Source organism: Marmota flaviventris, chromosome 15 (assembly GCF_047511675.1).
Source record: "Marmota flaviventris isolate mMarFla1 chromosome 15, mMarFla1.hap1, whole genome shotgun sequence".
In the NCBI taxonomy this organism is placed as follows: Eukaryota; Metazoa; Chordata; class Mammalia; order Rodentia; family Sciuridae; genus Marmota; species Marmota flaviventris.
Window position 1 is genome coordinate 71219831 of NC_092512.1, and position 18913 is coordinate 71238743.

General features: G+C 41.5%; 1 protein-coding gene across 1 annotated transcript in view; it reads left to right on the forward strand.

Annotated features, from left to right (window-relative positions):
- Positions 1-226: 226 nt before the first annotated feature.
- Prex2 (phosphatidylinositol-3,4,5-trisphosphate dependent Rac exchange factor 2) overlaps positions 227-18913 on the forward strand; it is a 284195-nt gene continuing 265508 nt past the window's right edge. The window contains exon 1 of the mRNA XM_071602347.1: positions 227-709. Coding sequence (XP_071458448.1) covers positions 569-709 — 141 coding nt within the window. The 5' untranslated portion in view covers positions 227-568. The remainder of the gene's footprint in view (positions 710-18913) is intronic.

Here is an 18913-nt window from a genome sequence, read left to right on the forward strand (position 1 = left end):
ACAATAGGCGGGAGTCTCAGGAGCAACCCTGGAGCTGTCTTGGAGTGTGTCCTCTTAGGTTTGGGAACCTCCAATTAGTTCCATCTCAAGTGCTGAGAGAGTGAGTGTGTGTGTGTGTGTATGTGTGTTTAGTTAGCTGGCACGACACACTTCCCCAGGGTTGTGTTTCCTTTTTCCTGAGATTTGGCCAAGGGTAAAGGGTCGGAGTCACATGGATAGAAAGCATTTGATGAATGTCCAAGACACCGCTGTGGCTGCAGGAGCCGCCTACACTCGGGCTCAGGCCGCGTGAGGCCGGAGCAGCGGGGCTGGGCGCTCAGAGCCCGAGCGCGAGCTTGTTCTCCCGGGAGTTTCCTGTGCAGAGCCCCGCGCCTGTCGCGCGGGAGTTCCAGTCTGAGTGCCCTCCTCTCCCACCTCCCCATCCTCACCACAGCATGTAAAGTCGTCCGTCCCTCCTCGGACTTTGCCGAGGCGGCAACTTTCCTCTCTAGCCGCCGGGAGCAGAGCAGCAGAAGCGCGCGGGGCAGCGCGCAGCACGGCCGGCAAGCCCCGCGTCCCGCCGCCCATCATGAGCGAGGAGAGCCGAGGGGACGGCCGCGCCGAGAGCGCCAAGGACATGGAGAAACAGCTTCGGCTGCGCGTGTGCGTGCTCAGCGAGCTGCAGAAGACCGAGCGGGACTACGTGGGCACCCTGGAGTTCCTAGTGTCGGTGAGTGCCCCTGCGCTGCTACGCAGGGGGACCGCGGGGCGGCGAGGGGGAGTGGGTGCTGGAGCGTCCGCGGGAAGCGTCCGCGGCATTGTCTCTGTGGGCACTAAGGGACCCGTGGGGGCATCCGATCCGCGCTGGGACGCGGAGTTCGCGGTCGCGATGATCCGCTGCAGGGATTTGTCAATGGTTAGAGTCCCACTGAGTGACCAGGGCCTTGGAGAGCTGAGAATCTGAAAAGTTAAGCTCTAAAGGAAGGCGTCCTGTGCGGGAAATCCTGGCTGCCTGATCTTCCCTCACTTTTTATTTCCTCCGTCGCAGTTTGATCAGTTTGCAGGGTGACCCCCCCACCTCTTCCCTCGGTCTCCTAACCCTGGAGATTTTGTTATAAAGCCTTGGTGATTAAAATCTAAGCTGCTGCATTCAGGTACATGTAGATTTAAAAAATTCTTCGAATCTACTGGAGCTGGAGTTACTCAGATAACCTGGCAGTGAAGTCCCCTTAGTTATAATCTTTGCAACATCTTGGCGGGGCGGGTACAGAAGGAGCAGCGGGGGTTGGCGGGGGGGGGGTGGTGGTGGTGGTGGGGTTACCATTCTATCGCAGCTGTTGGATATTAAAGCCACATGTGCGCTCCCCCGTCCTTGGTCCTACAATCTCCTTCCTCCTGGTTTAAATCTATCCTCTGCTCTGTTGCTATGCACATGAGCCCATGAGAGTGGTGTAATAAAACTCGAGTCTAACAACTTCAGGATTTCGTAGAACTGGGCACGAACTTGGTTTGCAGGTTTCAATTTGACTCACTGGAAGTGTGCTTTGAAAATATTTCATTCATTTTAGGGCAGGAGGGGCAAAATTTAGTGAAAGTAACTTCTGAGACATCACTCAAACAGTACATTTTTCCTATTCACTGCTGACAAGACAAAGAATTTGAAGATTGGCTCCTGTCCACCCAGATGCCAGCAACAACATCATTTAAAGAAGCTTTGCAATCTCAACTCATATCCTCTAAACTTCCACTTCTTTCACTCTGTTCCATACCCCTCCTGTCTGAAGGGAAATATTTCAAGTGCCAAACTTCCTGCCCAGTTGTATGAAATCTGTAAAGTTTCTGCTTACAGTCCCCATAGAGGAAATTCACTTCTTGGCTGAGTCAAGAAGGAAAGAAGGATGTCTCAAATGATGTAAAATGCACAGGTTGGCTACTGCTTGATTTCTCAAAATCAGTATAGTTCAGTCCTATTATTTGCAATGGTTCAGGTATTTGAGAATATCCTGGCAATTGGTGATACATAGGAGGATTTTACACTTCTTTCCCATAGTGACTGTGAAAAGAATTTTTTAAGGAGATTTAACTTTTAGTAGCTTTAGATTTGGCTTTCATGGTACTTTGTGGGTGACAAAGTTCTTTGACTTTTGAAGAATTTGAGTCATTTCTTAAAGAGGTATTGCTTTTTGAAAATAGCTGGAAAAAGTACCCTGCAGAATACTAAGCTGGAGAAATACACTACTAACATAATCTACCTTAAAAAATGATTTGTTGATCTTCATCAGTTTTTCCTCTCATCTGAACATCTGATTATTACAATTGAAAACTTATTATTCCTATATAGACAACAAGGTAAAATAGTATGGGAAGTCTAAAATAAATTGTATTTTCCTTTTTACATGTAGGAGATTATATTATGATTTCACTGTTTTTAATCTTATTTAGAAATTATGAACTCTTCTACTTTACCCAGTATTTGTGCTTATGTATGTTTACATACACAAATGCACTTATTGACCTGAATGTCACCTTAAACAAAGGGTTACTCTGTCTTATTTTTGGTCATGACTGGTTATTCAAAGCCAAAAATCTATTTTAAATTATTATATTCAGTTTTCTCTTTTAGGAGTTATTATAGCAACTTTAATCCCCTTATGAATTTACTTGGTCACCTGTAGTTGATGTAATCAATCTAGTTTTCATATCAGACTACACTGTCATGTACCAAGAGCTTAAAAATATTCACACTCTTTGGCTTGATAATTTATCTTCTAGAATCCTATTCTAAGGGAATGAGCAGAAACAGAGACAATTAAAATTATTTTAAAAAATCAACCATAGTATTAAAAAAATTGAGCAGCAAATATGTTGCAATGAATTGATAGTGCGATCCTAAGTCAAATCTAAATATTTGATTAATCATTGGTTTAGATTTCTGTGATTGCCTTAAGTCATACTGATGTGAATAAAGTGTGACTTTATTAGGAACAGGAAGAAGAGATGGAAAACACATTTTTAGTTCTAACAACAAATTTTTACTATGGGTCCATGAATGAGCAACACAAATGGCATTATTTCCTTTGATCATAGATCAGTTGGTAGAGTGCTTTCCTCACATGCACAAAGCCCTGGGGTCAATCCCCAGCACCCCACCAAAAAAAAAAAATCTTGAAAGAAAATTTTAAAAAAGATCATAGAACCACCTGGCTGGTGGTGCACATCTGGGTTCTGGAGGCTAAGACAGAAGGATTGCGAGTTCAAAGCCAGCCTCAGCAACAGTAAGAGGCTAAGCAACTCAGTGAGACCCTGTCTCTAAATAAAATATAAAATAGGGCTGGGTATGTAGCTCAGTGGTCAAGTGCCCCTGAGTTCAATCTCTGGTACCCCTTCCATGGGCTCCCCCCCGCAAAAAAAGAAAAACAGATTATAGAACCAGAGGGGAAAATTTGTTACTAAGATCTTAAATACCTTTGAGTCCTGTTTCCTCAATTCTACCTTTTTGGCCTTTTTAAAAAGGGCTTTTGGAGCCAGGGATATAGCTCATTGGTAGAGTGCTTGCCTCGCATCCACAAGGCCCTGGGTTCAATGCCCAGCACCACAAAAATAAATAAATAAATAAACAAACAAATAAATAAAAAAATAAAGTGCTTTTTCTCCTACCCCATCCCCCAGAGGACCTATGCTCATCACTCTTATCTCTGTACCATAGTATCATTCCGTATGCATCTTTTTTTCTAGTTGTTGCCTAGGCACCCAGGAGCACACATTGTTTGACCAAAGCTCTGTGCTTTAAGGTGGCTGTCCTCATTCAGAATGACTTGCCCTTCCCATGATGTGCCATGTTTTCTCAGGCCTCAGCCTTTGTTCTTCTTTATATACCTGGTGATTCCTACTGGGTTTTTAAGGCTCAGTTTTCTCCTTCTGTCCCAGAATTGTTCCCTGCTTTGTATCTACTTCTCTACCCCATATTACTACTCCCTATTTTATACCCACTAGACTCCATATTTACTTCTTCTGGAAGCCAAAGTAGTTGATGCATTTATTTGTTTCCCTTTGTCTCATTCTACTACACACTCCTTGAGGACCAGGATATATATTTTGCTTGTCTGTGCTTCCCCAGAATTATGTGCAGTGCTTGTAACACTGTAGCTCATCAATAAATGCTTATTGAGTGATGGAATGAATCAATGAATTGATGCATCCTCCATCCTCCTAACCCTGTTTTTTAAGGGTAGTTCCTCAATCATCCTGAACATTCAAATTCCCCTCGCCCCCATTTGGTCTTAAGTTTCTTAAGCTTTGCTCATGCACATTTGAATTTGTGCCACAAAAAGTTTCAAAAGAGACCTATACCTGCCTTTAAACCAGAAACATGTCTTCAATGAGGCATTGAGATATTAAAGACTTTGTAATGCACTATTGTTTCATCTCAGGTATTTTGAATTTTCACTTGAGATCATGGGTAGGTTACATTATCTGGATGAGTTGTTTTTGAGATTATTGATAAAATGCTAGAGAGTGACTTAATTTACTGTTATATTTACTTAATTTACTTTTATATCTTGTTCTGTTTGGGAAATGAATTTTTGTGTTGCATTAGAAATACTATAAAACAGTTCTTCTAGAGAAATGATTTTATAGGCCTAATATCCAGTATTTATTGTCTGGAGTGTGGACAATAGTAGGTTGTGGCCTGCTTCCTGTTTGCAGTCCAGCGACACAGCATGCCAAGATCACAGACCCATTTTGAGTGGACGGAGAAAGGGCAGACTCAGGGCTCTTCATGGGTGTGCATCCTGTGCAGTGGTACAGGGCTTTGAGCTCAGGGTTTAACGCTCATCTACCGCCATCTTGAAGTTCTTACTGATTTTATCTTTTATTTTGCAAGTGAGATCAGGTGGGACAGTGGGGCACCAGCAGAGCAGATACATGAAAGAAAAAAAGCTTTGTCTTTCCAAACCTTTACTAGTATTTTCCCCCCTGCTTTTTGAACAAGGGGACCTCCAATTTTTATTTTTCAGTGGAAAAATTGTGTAGACAAGTTTCATCATGGGCCACTGGCATTGAAGCAGGATAACCATTTAATATTTTGTCTCCTTTACACTTCTGAGAGAGAAAGGGAGGGTTGTCACTAATTATACTGGAAACAGATTCAAACAGGGATTGTTTTGTGGCATACCAGAAGGCGTGGTTATTCACATTATAGGCATATAATGAGTCTTGTTGTAAATATAAGATTTTGACCTTTGTCGTCTGTCTAGGCATTGACCTCAGATTTTTCTAGAATTTGAGTCCTGTCTTCAGTTTATTGTGTAACATAAGATATTCCTAAACTTCTCAGGCCTCTTTTTCTTAATCTGTAAAAAGGGGAAATAGCATTTCTCCAGATTGCAGTGGCACATGCTGTGTCTTCAGCCCAGGGTCTGGCTCCTAAGAAGGACCTTAAGCAGTTCCTGTTATTTCCTCTGATTCTACAGTTAGAAATGACTCAGGTTTGAAGGGTCATTAGATATAATTTTCTCTGTATATTTTCCTCTATGCTTCTCTATGTTTCTAAGCCTCTTCTTGTATTTTTCTTCTGTCAATGTAGTCCTTTTCATGGTACTCTTTTTAATGCGCAAATTGACTTTAAGACTGTGAAAAAAACTCTATATTCTGTGTAATAATCACCAAAGTTAATTTGGTGTCTTATGGTTTACACTAAGAATTTGCATATTTGATATCTGATTTGGCTTAGCACATAGTTTCTCACCTCTTTCGTTTTTATTTTTTGGTACTAGATATTGAACCTAGGGCACTTTACCACTAAGCTACATCTCCAGACCCTTTTAGTTTTTTATTTTGAGACAGGGTGTCACTAAGTTGCTCAGGTCCTCGCTAAGTTATTGAGGCTGGTTTGGAACTTACATTCCTCCTGTCTCAGCCTTCTGAGTCACTGAGATTACAAGTCTCTTAGCTCTCTCACAGGGTGCTTCCTGGAGCTCCAGGGACTCATTCAGGTGGCCAGGGGGAGCTGAATTTTATGACTGTGGGTTCCCTACTTTGGCTTCTTCCAGGCACAGTCCACCTGCTTTAGATTTGTGCTTTTGCAAAAGCAGCCAGTAAAACCACTTATCTCAATGGTAAATTCCCAGTGAACAGTTCCCATTGAACAGGGATTGTGAGTTACTTCCTATGTGGGCTTTTCTTGGCTTGAACATGGTGCTCTGTAAATAACAGGTGCTCATGAAAACAAACAAACAGGCAAACAAAGCAAAAGCAAACAAAGCTGAGTTTGAATGAATCTGAAAACAAACCTCTTTCAGTCATGACCTGAATCTTCCAGGCAAATATGAATTGATTCAACACATTGTGCCTAAGGTCTGAATTGTCTTTCTCTCCCCAGGATTCATTTGTTGAAGTCCTAACTGCCAGTACTTAAGAATGGAACTGAATTTGTAGATAGAGCTTTTAAAGGGGTGATTAAGTTAAAATGAGGCTCTTCCAGTGAACCCTAATCCAGTGTGACTAGATTCTTCAAAGAAGAGATTTGGAGACACAGAGAAACGCCAGAGGCTCACAGAAGCAAGCCCATGGGAGGAGACACACACACACACACACACACACACACACACACACACACACACGGTGGCCATTTGCAAGACAAGGAAGGAGGCCTCAGCAGAAACCAAATCTGTTGACACCTTGATCTTGAACATCTAGCCTTCAGAAATGTGAGGAAATAAGTTTCCATTTAGGTCCTCAGTTTGTGGTATTTTGTTATAGCAGCCGAGGAGACAGTTACAGCTTATTGTTAGGCACTGGGGATGCCAAGAGGAGTTAGGCTTGGTTTTATCCATAGTAAGTGCATGATTTGCTGGAGGAAAAAAGAAAAGTGCACAGATAACCATGATGCTGTGTGGCAAGAGCAATATTAGAGTCATAAGCAAGGGGACATGGGAGCATTATAGGAGTCCCCAAGACTAGAAGTGAGGGAGAGGTGACCATGAGCTGACCCAGCAAGGGTGAGGAGGAATGTGCTAAATTGGAAGGAAAATTGCCTGTTCCCCAGAAGCATGTGCAGTGTGACATTGTTATGGCAGAGCTTGGCACCCTGGGCTGCTGAAACAGTCTTCATGACTGGACATAAAAAGTCCTGTGTTTCGGGTTATTGGTAGGAGACCATGTAAGTTCAGTCCAGCTTGAGAAAAGTTCCATTCTTGAGAATTCTGACTTCTCCTCTAAGTAGTGGGGAATCAACTGTGAGGGGATACTGGCTCTTTCAATAATAAGCAGGTCTGAGACCTCCACAGTTGGCACTGAACGGGGGTCTCCCCTGGGAAGAATTTGCCAGGCCAAGATTTCCTGAATCTGTGTGGCTGAGTTTCTCCTTGGATCCCTCTCCTGGCTGACTGCTTCCCCACCTCCCTGGCCTCGTCACACAGGCTTCTCTAGCAGTCCACACAGCATACAGAGAAGCCTTCTCCTTGTCCTTCCTAACTTGGGACAGGCTATAACCTTCAAAAGTTGTTCCTGTTTACTAAGGGTGAGCACAAGCCAGGAATCCTAGAAACTGCACGAAACATAAACATAGCCTAGCTTGTGCAGGACCAAGGAGGTCCTGCTCTCAGGGTCCGCAGACCTGCCCTCTTCCCCCACCAAGTTCCAAGATTGCTCTCATTGGATCACCCTGCCTCACGTTACTGGCTGACTTGCCTGGGTTCTTTGTTTCCTAGTCATTAGTCTGAATATGTGTACAAGAAGGATGACATCAGGAAGCTGCTTGCAGAATGAACTGACTTTTCTTTTGTAGCGAATGAACCATGAACTAAATGGGGTTCTTTCTTAATTCTGATTTTTGGAGTATTAATCATAGGGCAAGAGCCCATTCCCTGCTCAGAGGGATGTGTGTTTAGTCTTGATTTCATCTACATAATTATATTTTAGCATAATATGATGGCATTGATATAAGAATAGTCTCTATTGAGATTAGATTTGTTTCCTAAAAAAAATTCTGTCCACAGGGTTGAGGAACAAAGACTGGAATCTAGTTACTCATGAGGAGTTTCTGCCACTGTATTGGTTCAGGTAAGAAATGTGGAACGTCAGCTGGGTGTGGTGGTGCAGGCCTGTAATCCCAGCGGCTTGGGAGTCTGAGGCAGGAGGATTGCAAGTTCAAAGCCAGCCTCAACCAAATTGAGGCGCTAAGGAACTCAGTGAGACCCTGTCTCTAAATAAAATACAAAAGATAGGACTGGGGATTTGGTTCAGTTGTTGAATGTCCCTGGATTCATCCTGGGACAACCTCGCTCTTCCACCACCACCAAAAAAAGAAATGCAGAATGTCTGATCTAAGGTAGAAGAAATCGAGAAGACAAAAAGCAAATACAAAAATTAATATCACCACAAAATCAAACCATAGAAACCAAACACCCAAGAGCTACCAGGCTTTTCTGGGGTAGAACCTTTAGTATTTTGTGTTCACCAAGAAGTGGAGGTTTAAGTAGAATGTAGGATGTCCCTAGTCTCTGTTTGAATAATAGGTGGTGAGTGCCATTTATTGAGAAGGGAATGCAAGGGACCGAATAGCGTTGGGAAGAGGAAATCATATTGGTTTTGGACATGGTGATCTGAGCTGCCAATTCTGCTATGATTTTTGAAGATAGGAATGTGAAACTTAGGAAAGAATTTGGGGCAGAAGTTAGAGATCTGGAAATTAATCACATATGTTGAAGCCACCATCGGCACATGGGGAACCAACCTACCAAAGTATGATGATGGAGAGTCAATATGTCAAGATGAGAGGAAGTATAGAGGTCGCCAATGACTTTGAGCTGTCAAAGGGTGAAATAAAGAACCAGGAGAGAATGGTATTATGCAAGCCAAGGACAGGTTTAGTCTCCAGAAGAACTTCCGAAATTCTGGAAAATCAGGTGGTGTGAAGACTAAAGAGATGCTGAATTGGGCAGTTAGGAATGGCCTTGAGGTTTTCACTTCTGTAGTGTGAACAGAAGCTGGAATGCAGGAAGGAGTCGATCCATGATGGAAGCTGGAGAGAATGATGGAGTTTGGTGGTAAATACAAGGAGAGAAATGGTTAGGAGCGCAAGGGGACAATTTTGTCCAAGATGTTTAAGGAACATTAGGATAGCAAGGGGAAGGCACCTAAGTCATCTACAAGGGAAGGTGGCACATGGCTAGCGGATGGCATCTTCAGGAAAGTCATGGCAAGGTCCTCTCTGACACTGGTAGGTGGGTAGGCATTTGGCACAATTTACCAAGCCATCCTGCTATGGAACATACTCACAAAAAGCTTCATTGCAGACAGTAAGAATGAGCAAGCTGTCTCTTGTGTTTTTTAAAGTTGTGCTGCTTCTCCAGTCTACACCTTGTGAACACCCATGTAGGACTCCGCCTCCACCCTGCACAATGAGGTGAAATGCATGGCCCAGACCATGGGTTAGGGAGTCCTAGGTCCAAATCCTCACCCTGAAACTTAAGAATTGTGTCTCTTTGGGCAAACTTAACATAGTCTTTTTTTTTTTTTTAAGACAGAGTGAGAGAGGGAGGGAGGGAGGGAGGGGGAGAGAGAGAGAGAGAGAGAGAGAGAGAGAGAGAGAGAATTTTTAATATTTATTTATTTATTTATTTTTTAGTTCTCGGCGGACACAACATCTTTGTTTGTATGTGGTGCTGAGGATCGAACCCGGGCCGCACGCATGCCAGGCGAGAGCGCTACCGCTTGAGCCACATCCCCAGCCCTTAACATAGTCTTTTTATGCCTAGGCTGCATATTTGAAAAACACACACAGTAATATCTCACAGGGCTAGCCTGAAATACAAACCAGCTTCTGTTGGTTAAGTCTCCATAGGTAGTGAACACTTCCTCCTTTTCTCCTCTCTCCAGACACAAGTCTATCTCCTCTCCTTTGTTTCTTTAACCTCAGAATGGGCCTGGCACTTGTTCAGATCTGCTTGATATTCACCTACCCTAACCTTAACCCTAATCCTAACCCTAACCCTAACCCTAGCTCATTGGGTTTAATAAGGAGGGTTTAATAGGGAAAGGTCCTGGGATGGTCAGAGGGGCTTTTTGGAGTGCAGGGGAGGGCTTAGTCTTGGAGTCAGGGAGGCATGCTGCCAAGGGCCACTTTGGGGAAGAAGGAGGTTAAGGGAGAGGGAAGTTTTAGGTTTCTACCTGATGGTCTGTACTTCCCTATGAAGTCAAACTCACATTGGTGTCCTGTTTTGTTTTTGTTGTGTTGTGTGTTCTTGCCGAGAGTAAGGTGCCCTGAAGAGAATAGCAGAGATTTGGGGCACTGCACATTCAAGAGTAGAAAAGAGAACTGAACTTGGACACCTGAGATTGGATATATGACACTCTGTTCAATTATTCTTTTAAATGTGACTTAAATGCAGCATATATATTTAGGAGTCAAAATACAGAACGGAGCACTCCTGGTGTAGTAAATATATTATGACTAGGTTCAGATCTTGGAAATAATGACAGTTATTTTTTGAGCCACAGTGCCAATTTTAAAGAGCTGCCTTTTTGCATTTTATGCACACATCCATCACTGTACACACTTGAAGAAGCATGGATTTGACAACATTTTGATGTGATTACATTTTTAAGTCTTCTTTTCCTCTGTACCTGATGTTAATACCAAATAAAATTGTGTTTCGAGCATATTAGTTTAAACTAAAATAGTTTTTGTTTGCATGAATTCTTAACAAATCTTACTTGTAATTTAATTTTCAAAATAGATGGACTTTTATTATTTTGATTAAAATATTTATTAAATTTATTTAAATTTTAACCTATTAGAATTGGATTATTAACTGTATTAAAATCAAGACCTTCTTTGATTTATGCATTACAGTTTCTTTGAACAATCAAAAGTTCCAGGAAAAACATCCCTGAGGAGATTTTTTTTATTGCTTAAAAGTGTGGTTGGGTCATTTTTCCCATGGTACTGAGCATAATCATTTGACTCCTGATATATTTAATAAAAATATTTTTTCTAAGTTTTTCCTCATTTTCATGAACTATTGCTTTTGATCCAAGAGCTCAATGATTGTAATTAAAGGAAAACTGAAAATTTAAATTGAGGTTATGAATTCGAAAAAATTTTAGGTAGTATAAATGATTTTAGACATCGATTCCTTGAATAAATTTGTTGTCTTCTAGCCTTACCATATAGCTAAACATAGAGTACAAAAAAGGACCTATTTTGATGGAGAATATCTAAGCCAAGGACATTGCGTTCTCTCATTAATGCGAAATACATATTTTCCATTAAAAGGCAAGCCCTTCATTTGAAAAGGTTAAATTGTACAATACTTAAGAAACGACTCCAGCTGGTTAAATTTAGAATACTGATATAAAAGTCTTCATTGGGTGTATAGCAAAAATATCGCAATTTGGAATTGGGATGGGTAAACATTTTTATTCATTTTAAAACTCTTTCCCTGAGACAGTCAAATAGGGTTGATATCTGCTTGACTTTGCTTTGCCACTTTTGCTGTTCCAATTATCTATTTAAGTTGTCTTCTTGCCAGTAGGAGAGGCTTTGTAGATAGTGACACATTTTTTGAGATTATGCAAGAAATGTTGATGTTTTCTTTAATGCCTTGCTTGGCCTTGTTTCATGCGCCTTTGAATTCCAGCCTGTTCTTATTCACGACTGTGGCCCCAAAGAAAGAGATCTTAGGATTCCAGAAATGACATCTCCCATGTCAAAGCTTTGTTTTTTATCAGTAGCGTGAGGGTAAGATCTTTGGAAAAGCATTATTACACTCTATTAATTCACCTAAATGTTAATCTCTCACCCACACAATCCATGTCATACTTGACTTTGTGTAACTTTAATATATCTTTATATTTTATGTAGAAATGTATTTATATGTTTTATATTTTTACACAGTCTATTTTCAATATCTCGTTTATATTTAACTTTATCTCAGTTTTTCTTGTACCTCTTAATAATGAAGTTTTTGGCCAAGACTTAAATACCCATTGTTCTTTTCTTCTATAGTGGTAAAAAATTTTAGCTCTCTATATAATTGTACAATTTAAGACTTTTTTTTGTCCCCCCTCCATCCCCCCATGGTTCTGGGGATTGAATCCAGATCCTCACACATGCAAGGCAAGTGTTCCACTACTGAGCTACACCCGCTACTCAGCATGGGTCGTTTCTAAAGTGTGGTCTTTTACTGAAGGAGTGTGCACTCTTTCCCACCTCCCCTTTCTCTCTTCTCCCTGTCTGGTATCAGGATGTAATGTCAGGCGATGGGGCAGCCACTTTGGACCATGAAATGGAATTTATAGGCTGAGAGTGGAATAGTAAGAAAATAGGAGACCATTTCTTAATAAAGCAGTCTCATCTGTGTTCTGTCAAAAATGGACCTATAAGATAAATCACTCCTTATTTTAGGACACTCTGCGTCCTAAAAGCATCACGTTTTGATTCAAGAGCTCATTGGCTTATGCAAATCATTAACAAATTGGCCAACTTTTATATATTTTCTCTCTTTGTCTTGTCAAATTGAATATGCTTAATATTTGTAGTTTGTCTTTAAAATCTTCTAAAATCTTCTCTACCTTAACCATGAGTTCCTTGGATTCTGCTTAAACTGTACTCTGTGTGTGTGTGTGTATGTGTGTGTGTGTGTGTGTGTGTGTGTGTGTGTGTGTTGCTACAGATAGTTTTTTCTTCAGGAAAAAAAATTTTTTGTTTAGCCTGTACTTACATATTCTTTCTCCTGAAAGCCAGAATTTTTGTGTTTATTGTCTAAATTTATAGGGATATTTGTTCAGCTGCTTTAACTGACGCCAAATAAAAATAGTTTAAACAATAGAGGAGAATTGTTTGTGAATAGGAAAGCTGTATGTGCTCAACATGGTCTTTTTTTTTTTTTTTTTTTGCATCCTATTTGGAGCTCCGGTTATTTTTTATTTATTTTTTTATTTTTGATACTGTTGCCCAGCGGTGTTCCAGGGGAGTAAGAAGCTCAGCCACATCAGGTCATTCCATCTTATTGCTTCACATCCCCAGTTAAATCAGAGCCTCGGGGGTGAGAGCCAGCCATCATCAGTATTCACATAGTTTCTCCAGGTGGTTCCAATGTGCAGAAAAGGTGGCAACCAGAACGGTAGTGTTATCCTCGTCTGTGTGGTTGAGGCTGGCTTGCTAGTACCCCTTTCACATTCCGGCCCTGGCGGGGATGGAAGGTGGGAGACAAAGTGGAGGGCAAGCACTCCCTTGAAGGGTGTGACCCAGAAATTACACACATCACTGTGACTGTCATCCCTGTGACCAGTTCTTTGTAACATGGCCAGACTAGCTCTAAGGGAGACTGGGAAATATGCTGACTAGTTGGAGTGACATGTGGCCAGCTGGAACCTGCAGGATTTCTGCAGTAAATAAAGACGTGGAAAATAAATATTGAAGGGCAAAGGGTAGTCTCTGCCACTGTTTGAACCCAGTAATTCTTGAGTCTCATGTCCTCGAAATTTTATATATTAATTCTTTGCTTCTTTACTCTAAGAGCTGATTATATTCAAATTTTAAACATAAAATATTTCTATGTGGGCAAGAATCTAGGAAGAAAATAATTCTTCCTAGATTCTTGCCCACATAGAAATACATCTAATATTTATCTATCTTTTTACATTATGTTTTTAAGAGTCCCCCCCCCCACTTTTTTTCCCGTTGGTTTATACCATAGGGAGACTGGGGGATTTGGAGATTTTCTTTCATTTTAAAATTTTCTGACATCTCCAGGATAATCTAGAAATGTCGGCGCTGCCTATTCCTGTACTGCAACCCCATTCCTTTGTAACCTTGTAACACACACCTGAGAGAGAGTGGGGATTCCGAGTAGATCCTTTGTGCGGCTATTCTAGGACATTCTGCTGCTGATTCACTGGCTCGTGCATTTCTGGATTGTGGGAATGGTGTGATTAATCAGGACTAGGAAAATCAAGGGCAGTGTTGGAATCGGGCACAGAACTTGTTGACTCCGGAAGTGCACAGAAGCTAGAAGTCAGGAAGGAACAGTAGTTCATTTCAGGCAAACGGTCAAGAGCAAGAGAGCAGCAGAAGCTCATGGTCAGCCCAAAACGGGTCAGAGCCAGGCGAGCGCTCAGGAGCCAATGTTACCCAGAAGCCAGGATCGGTTTCCCTCGTGGAAATCAGGAAACACTAAGAACCTTTAAAAATTATGCCACCATAATTTTCCTGATGGTGTATCTGTTAATAAACATTATTATGGTTACTAGTTTCATTTAATTCTGTTTGGATAATTGTACTACATAACAGGTTTGAATCCATGGTTTTATATTTAAGTATAGCTAAGATGTTTATCTGATATATGAGTAGACCATAATATATTTGAGGCATATATATGTGTATATATGTATATACACATACATACATATACATACACCCATAGAAATTTTACATATGCATAAAATTAGTCTGTATATACCTATACTCTGCAAAATGTGTGTGCTGTTCTGCACAGATTCCTTTTCTAGAAAGCAATGTAATTTAAACACAAATGAAACAAATTATTCATTGTTAAAATGTCATTATTTTTCAGAGTGCTTTGTTTGTCAAGCCACCTCCTCCTTTTCTTTTTGTGGTGCTGGGGTGGAACCTGGGGCCTCATGCATGCCAGGCCAGTGTTCCCAGCCCTGGGCCTTATTTTTTTGGGATAGGATAAGTGGTGTTCTGATAGTCTCAGAACAGTTTGGTAAATCAGCCTTATTATACAGACGGGAATATTTTCCCCAGTTTCTAGTCTGGAGAAGTTGCACAACCATATAATCTGAGGGTCCCAAAGGGGATCATGTTATAAATAGGTGGACAGAGCTTTCAGTTAAAATATGAGAAGTTGATGTTGCTTTGATGATTCTAAGACTTAGGGTATTTTACCCACTTTATTCTTTAGTTATTATTTTTTAGCACACTGATTTTTAATATAATGGGCATGTATTTTTTGGAGGTATGAATGAAAAATATGCCACCTCTTTCTGTTACTCCATTAAGGAGAATATTTTATAGTGTTTTGCTAATGGGGTTTCAGCCCCAACAGCTTAGTAGGGTCCCAATTCACCATCATTGGGAACCTTGCACGCTGTGTGGTTGCACATGATTGGCTTGACAGGCTTCCTCTGAAGGGAGGTGCCCTTTAGCTGTAAGCATGGGGACTGCAGCCTCGAACAAGTGGGTTGGGGTGGAGGCTGGCGATGCTGAATGTGCAGCAGAATCTGAAGGCTGATTTGTGGCCATTGCCAGATCCTGCCAGACAGGAGTGAAAGCTAAGGGAGGAAGTGGCTTCAAACATTTTTTTTTTTTGGCCTTTTCCTGGGAGGAAAGATAACGAGTACCTTGCAAACCCTCCCTGCTCTCTTCCTGTGGAATTGCCTACTGATGGCCTGATGGAAGTGCCTCCCCTGAGACTGTGGACAGCTGGATGCAGCCCCTTAGGGGCCCATAAATTGTCACTGGGAGCCGCTGCCAGAGGCTGTGGGTGGGGGAGGGGGAAGGTCACTTAAGGACTGTGGAAAATATTCCCTCTCTCCTCAGCATCTTGAGGCCTTGTGTCTTGCCTAATTGTTAATAGAGTCTGGTAGCTTGGGTTCTGGGGCTGAAATCCCTTTCAGGGTTCGTTCTATACATGATATTTTTAAAACAGCCTCTTGCTGAGCTTTATTCTTCAGTTCACTGAATTGGTTGCACAGAGGAAGGGAAATAGACTCATCACTAGCGTCATTACCAGATTCAGATTGGAAATTGGTGAATAATTCTACTTACATTAGGCTTTAAAGGAGTCTCACCGAAGGGAAGGGACTCAACTGTCTGTATTTTTTTGATAAGGTTATGTGCTTTCCTCTTCCGTTACTCTTTAAGGAGACCTTTCCACGGCTAATTCATCATAAAAGTTTAAAGGAAGTGCAAACACAATTACTGCAGAAAGTTGCAATCTTTGCCATTCACTTCTCCTTTGTGCCATTGGTGACTTGTCTGCCTGATTGTTTCCAAGTAAGGAAAAACCTGGGTTCCTTATCAGTGGAACTGATTTTTGACTGTGGTTTGGATCTGGCAGAATGGGGACAAAAATCAACTGTAACGCCAACACCCATGGTACCAAACTAACCACAAGATGTGGATGAGTACATGCGAAGGAGCTTTAAAGTCAAGATTTTTGTGATTAAATCATGTAAGATATGTGCCTCTGAGGGAAATCTGGTATATAACATCCCTTTAACTCTAACAAAAATTTCAATCCCATTAGCATCGCTGCTTGGAAGCTTCAATTTTCTTTCTTTCTTTTCCTTCCTTTCTTCTTTTTTTTCTTACCAGGGATTGAACTCAGGGGCACTTAACCACTGAGCCACATCCCAGCCCTCTTTTGTGTTCTATTTAGAGACAAGAGTTTCACTAAGTTGCTTAAGGCCTCGCTAAGTTGCTAAGCCTGGCTTTGAACTTGTGATCCTCCTGCCTCAGCCTCCCCAGCTGCTGGGATTACAGACGTGTACCACGGCACCCGGCCAGAAGCTTAGCTTTTCTGCTTCACCCTGCTAAGTGCCTTAGCCCTCATCTGGGTCTCCAGGCTGAGATTACCCTGGCCAAAGTCTGAGGAAGAGCCATTGAAGGCTGATGGTGCTCACTAATCAATAGCACAGGGAGCTCAGTTGGGGCGATCATTGGGCAGTGAGTCTGGGTTTAAGATTTTAGTCCAAGATAATATCTGAACATGGTGGAGGGTCATGAAAGGAACTGGGGTCAGTGGTTAACCTAGTTGAGGTCTGTGGTTTATGACCACCAGAGCTTAAAAAAAAAAAAAAAAAGCCCTGCTTCTGAGGATCTCTGCCACTTTCTAGATTTGAGAAACGTGGTTCCTATAGTCCAGCCCCTTCCCATGCACTTAGGTTTGTCCTCTTCTGTACCCTTTCACCTGCAGCATCCTTTGGCAGATGCAATTTTGCTAGACTGACTGGGTAGCTTGGAGAATGGACTTTGGGCTTCTGATAATTTCTGAAGGGTGAATAATTCTGTAATGATGAAGATTAGGACTAAAAATTGTAAACAAAATAGAGGTAGATTTTGACTGACTACTTTTATCACATTATTTACTTGGATGATTAGAGTAATCATTTGAGCCATTTGGTTTGTAGTTACTCTCCCTCGTCCATTTTCCACCCAGGAAGGTTTATTAATATTTTACGATTATTGTATAATTTAGAAGATTATTTACCAGCCACTGGGACCTTCCTTTAATAAATCAAGGGCAGGCTCATCTGGAGATGGAGCCATTAGGAAAAAGCTTAGAAACCTTCCTGACAGCTCATTGGAAGACTGCTATTTATTTTGGTCAGCAGGTCTGTTTTGCTCCCACTGTGTACACATTTGAAAGGGCCTTCATTCCTTCAGCTCATGTGCATTCCCAGGTGCACACAGGGGAAACGTCTAAAGACAAGGAATAGAGTTAGAGAATCTTTTGCCCTTCATCTGAGCCTGATTTCCATGCTTACCAATGATTAACATTCCTATGGCTTGATTTGTTGTAATTCCCAGAACCTTAAATATTTCTTGCCCTTGATTGTTTATACTATTGTTATGATTTGTCTCACAGTTCTGAAAGTATGGGAAAATAGCAAGAGGGGAAACCAGTCACCCTCACTGTAGAAAAACCAAAGTGCAAAGTGGTTTTGTTTATTAACTTGATGTGTGCATTTGAGTAACAGTTGTTTCTAGTCAGGTTAAGATCTGTTCCTTGGAACCATAGCCCCTAAACTTCATGTAAGGCAATGTGAAGTCCAGATACCATTTAGTAACAAACTTCCACCCCAAGACAAAACCCAGAAGTGAATAGAAAACCCCAAGCCTCAAAACCTCAAATGAGAGCTATTCCTATTTATAGGAAGAAATACTATAAGGATCATCTGTCTTTTGACAACATGGAATTAATTATCCCAGCAACAATAACAATACCCCTAATCTATTTCCATGGTTCTGTGTCTCTGATGGAACCAATTTACAAATAAAGCCTGATATTTCACTTTGCAGTTCTCAGCCCCACCAACCTCCTACAAAGATTGGGCTGGGATACTAGTTTGGGAAAAATACATTAAAAAAAAAAAAAACTTTTGGAGTTGAGTTCTCACACTAGTAGCTATAAACTCATGTTTTCTTCAACCAAAGGTAATCCTTTTATGACTTCGAAGTAAGTAATGTAAAAAATATCAGTAGCAAATCGTTCTCCTCTTGTGCAATTGGGATACAATTGATGTCATCTACTAGCTTACCCAGACCTCATATCAGGAGGTCAGGGTCAGTACAGGCTGGGGGTGCTCAGCTCACTTTACCCATCTGCTGACCCAGTGAGGCTTGAACTGTCTGTACTATGTGAAGCCAGTGTGCTTATTTACCTAAGCACCTACTTATTTACCTAAGCTAGACAAATTCTGTGTGTGTGTGTGTGTGTGTACTGGGGATTAAACCTAGGGGTGCTTAACCAATGGGCACATCCCCAGCCCTTTTTATATTTTATTTTGGGACGGGGTCTCACTAAGTTGCTTAGGGCCTTAGCTAAGTTGCTGAGGCTGGCTTTGAACTAGTGTTTCTCCTGCCTCAGCTCCGCAGCCAATGGAATTACAGGCTCGACCAGATTCTCATATATAACTCTGGTAACACAGAAGGAAAGCCTGTGATTTTTGAGTAGATTATTACTTTTGATGGGAATTGTTGGAAAGGGTGTCTCATCCCTGGGTTTTGCCTTGGTAGAACAGTGATTGAAATGGTCTTGACTGCAGATTGGTGGACGATAGGGGTGCAGAATGGGATGGGGTTGATCAAGGCATCCTGGGCCAGAAGCTGGATGGCCTTGAAAGCCAAAAGTAGGAATTTAGAATTAATTTAGTAGACAGTGAGGGGCTAGGTAAGGTG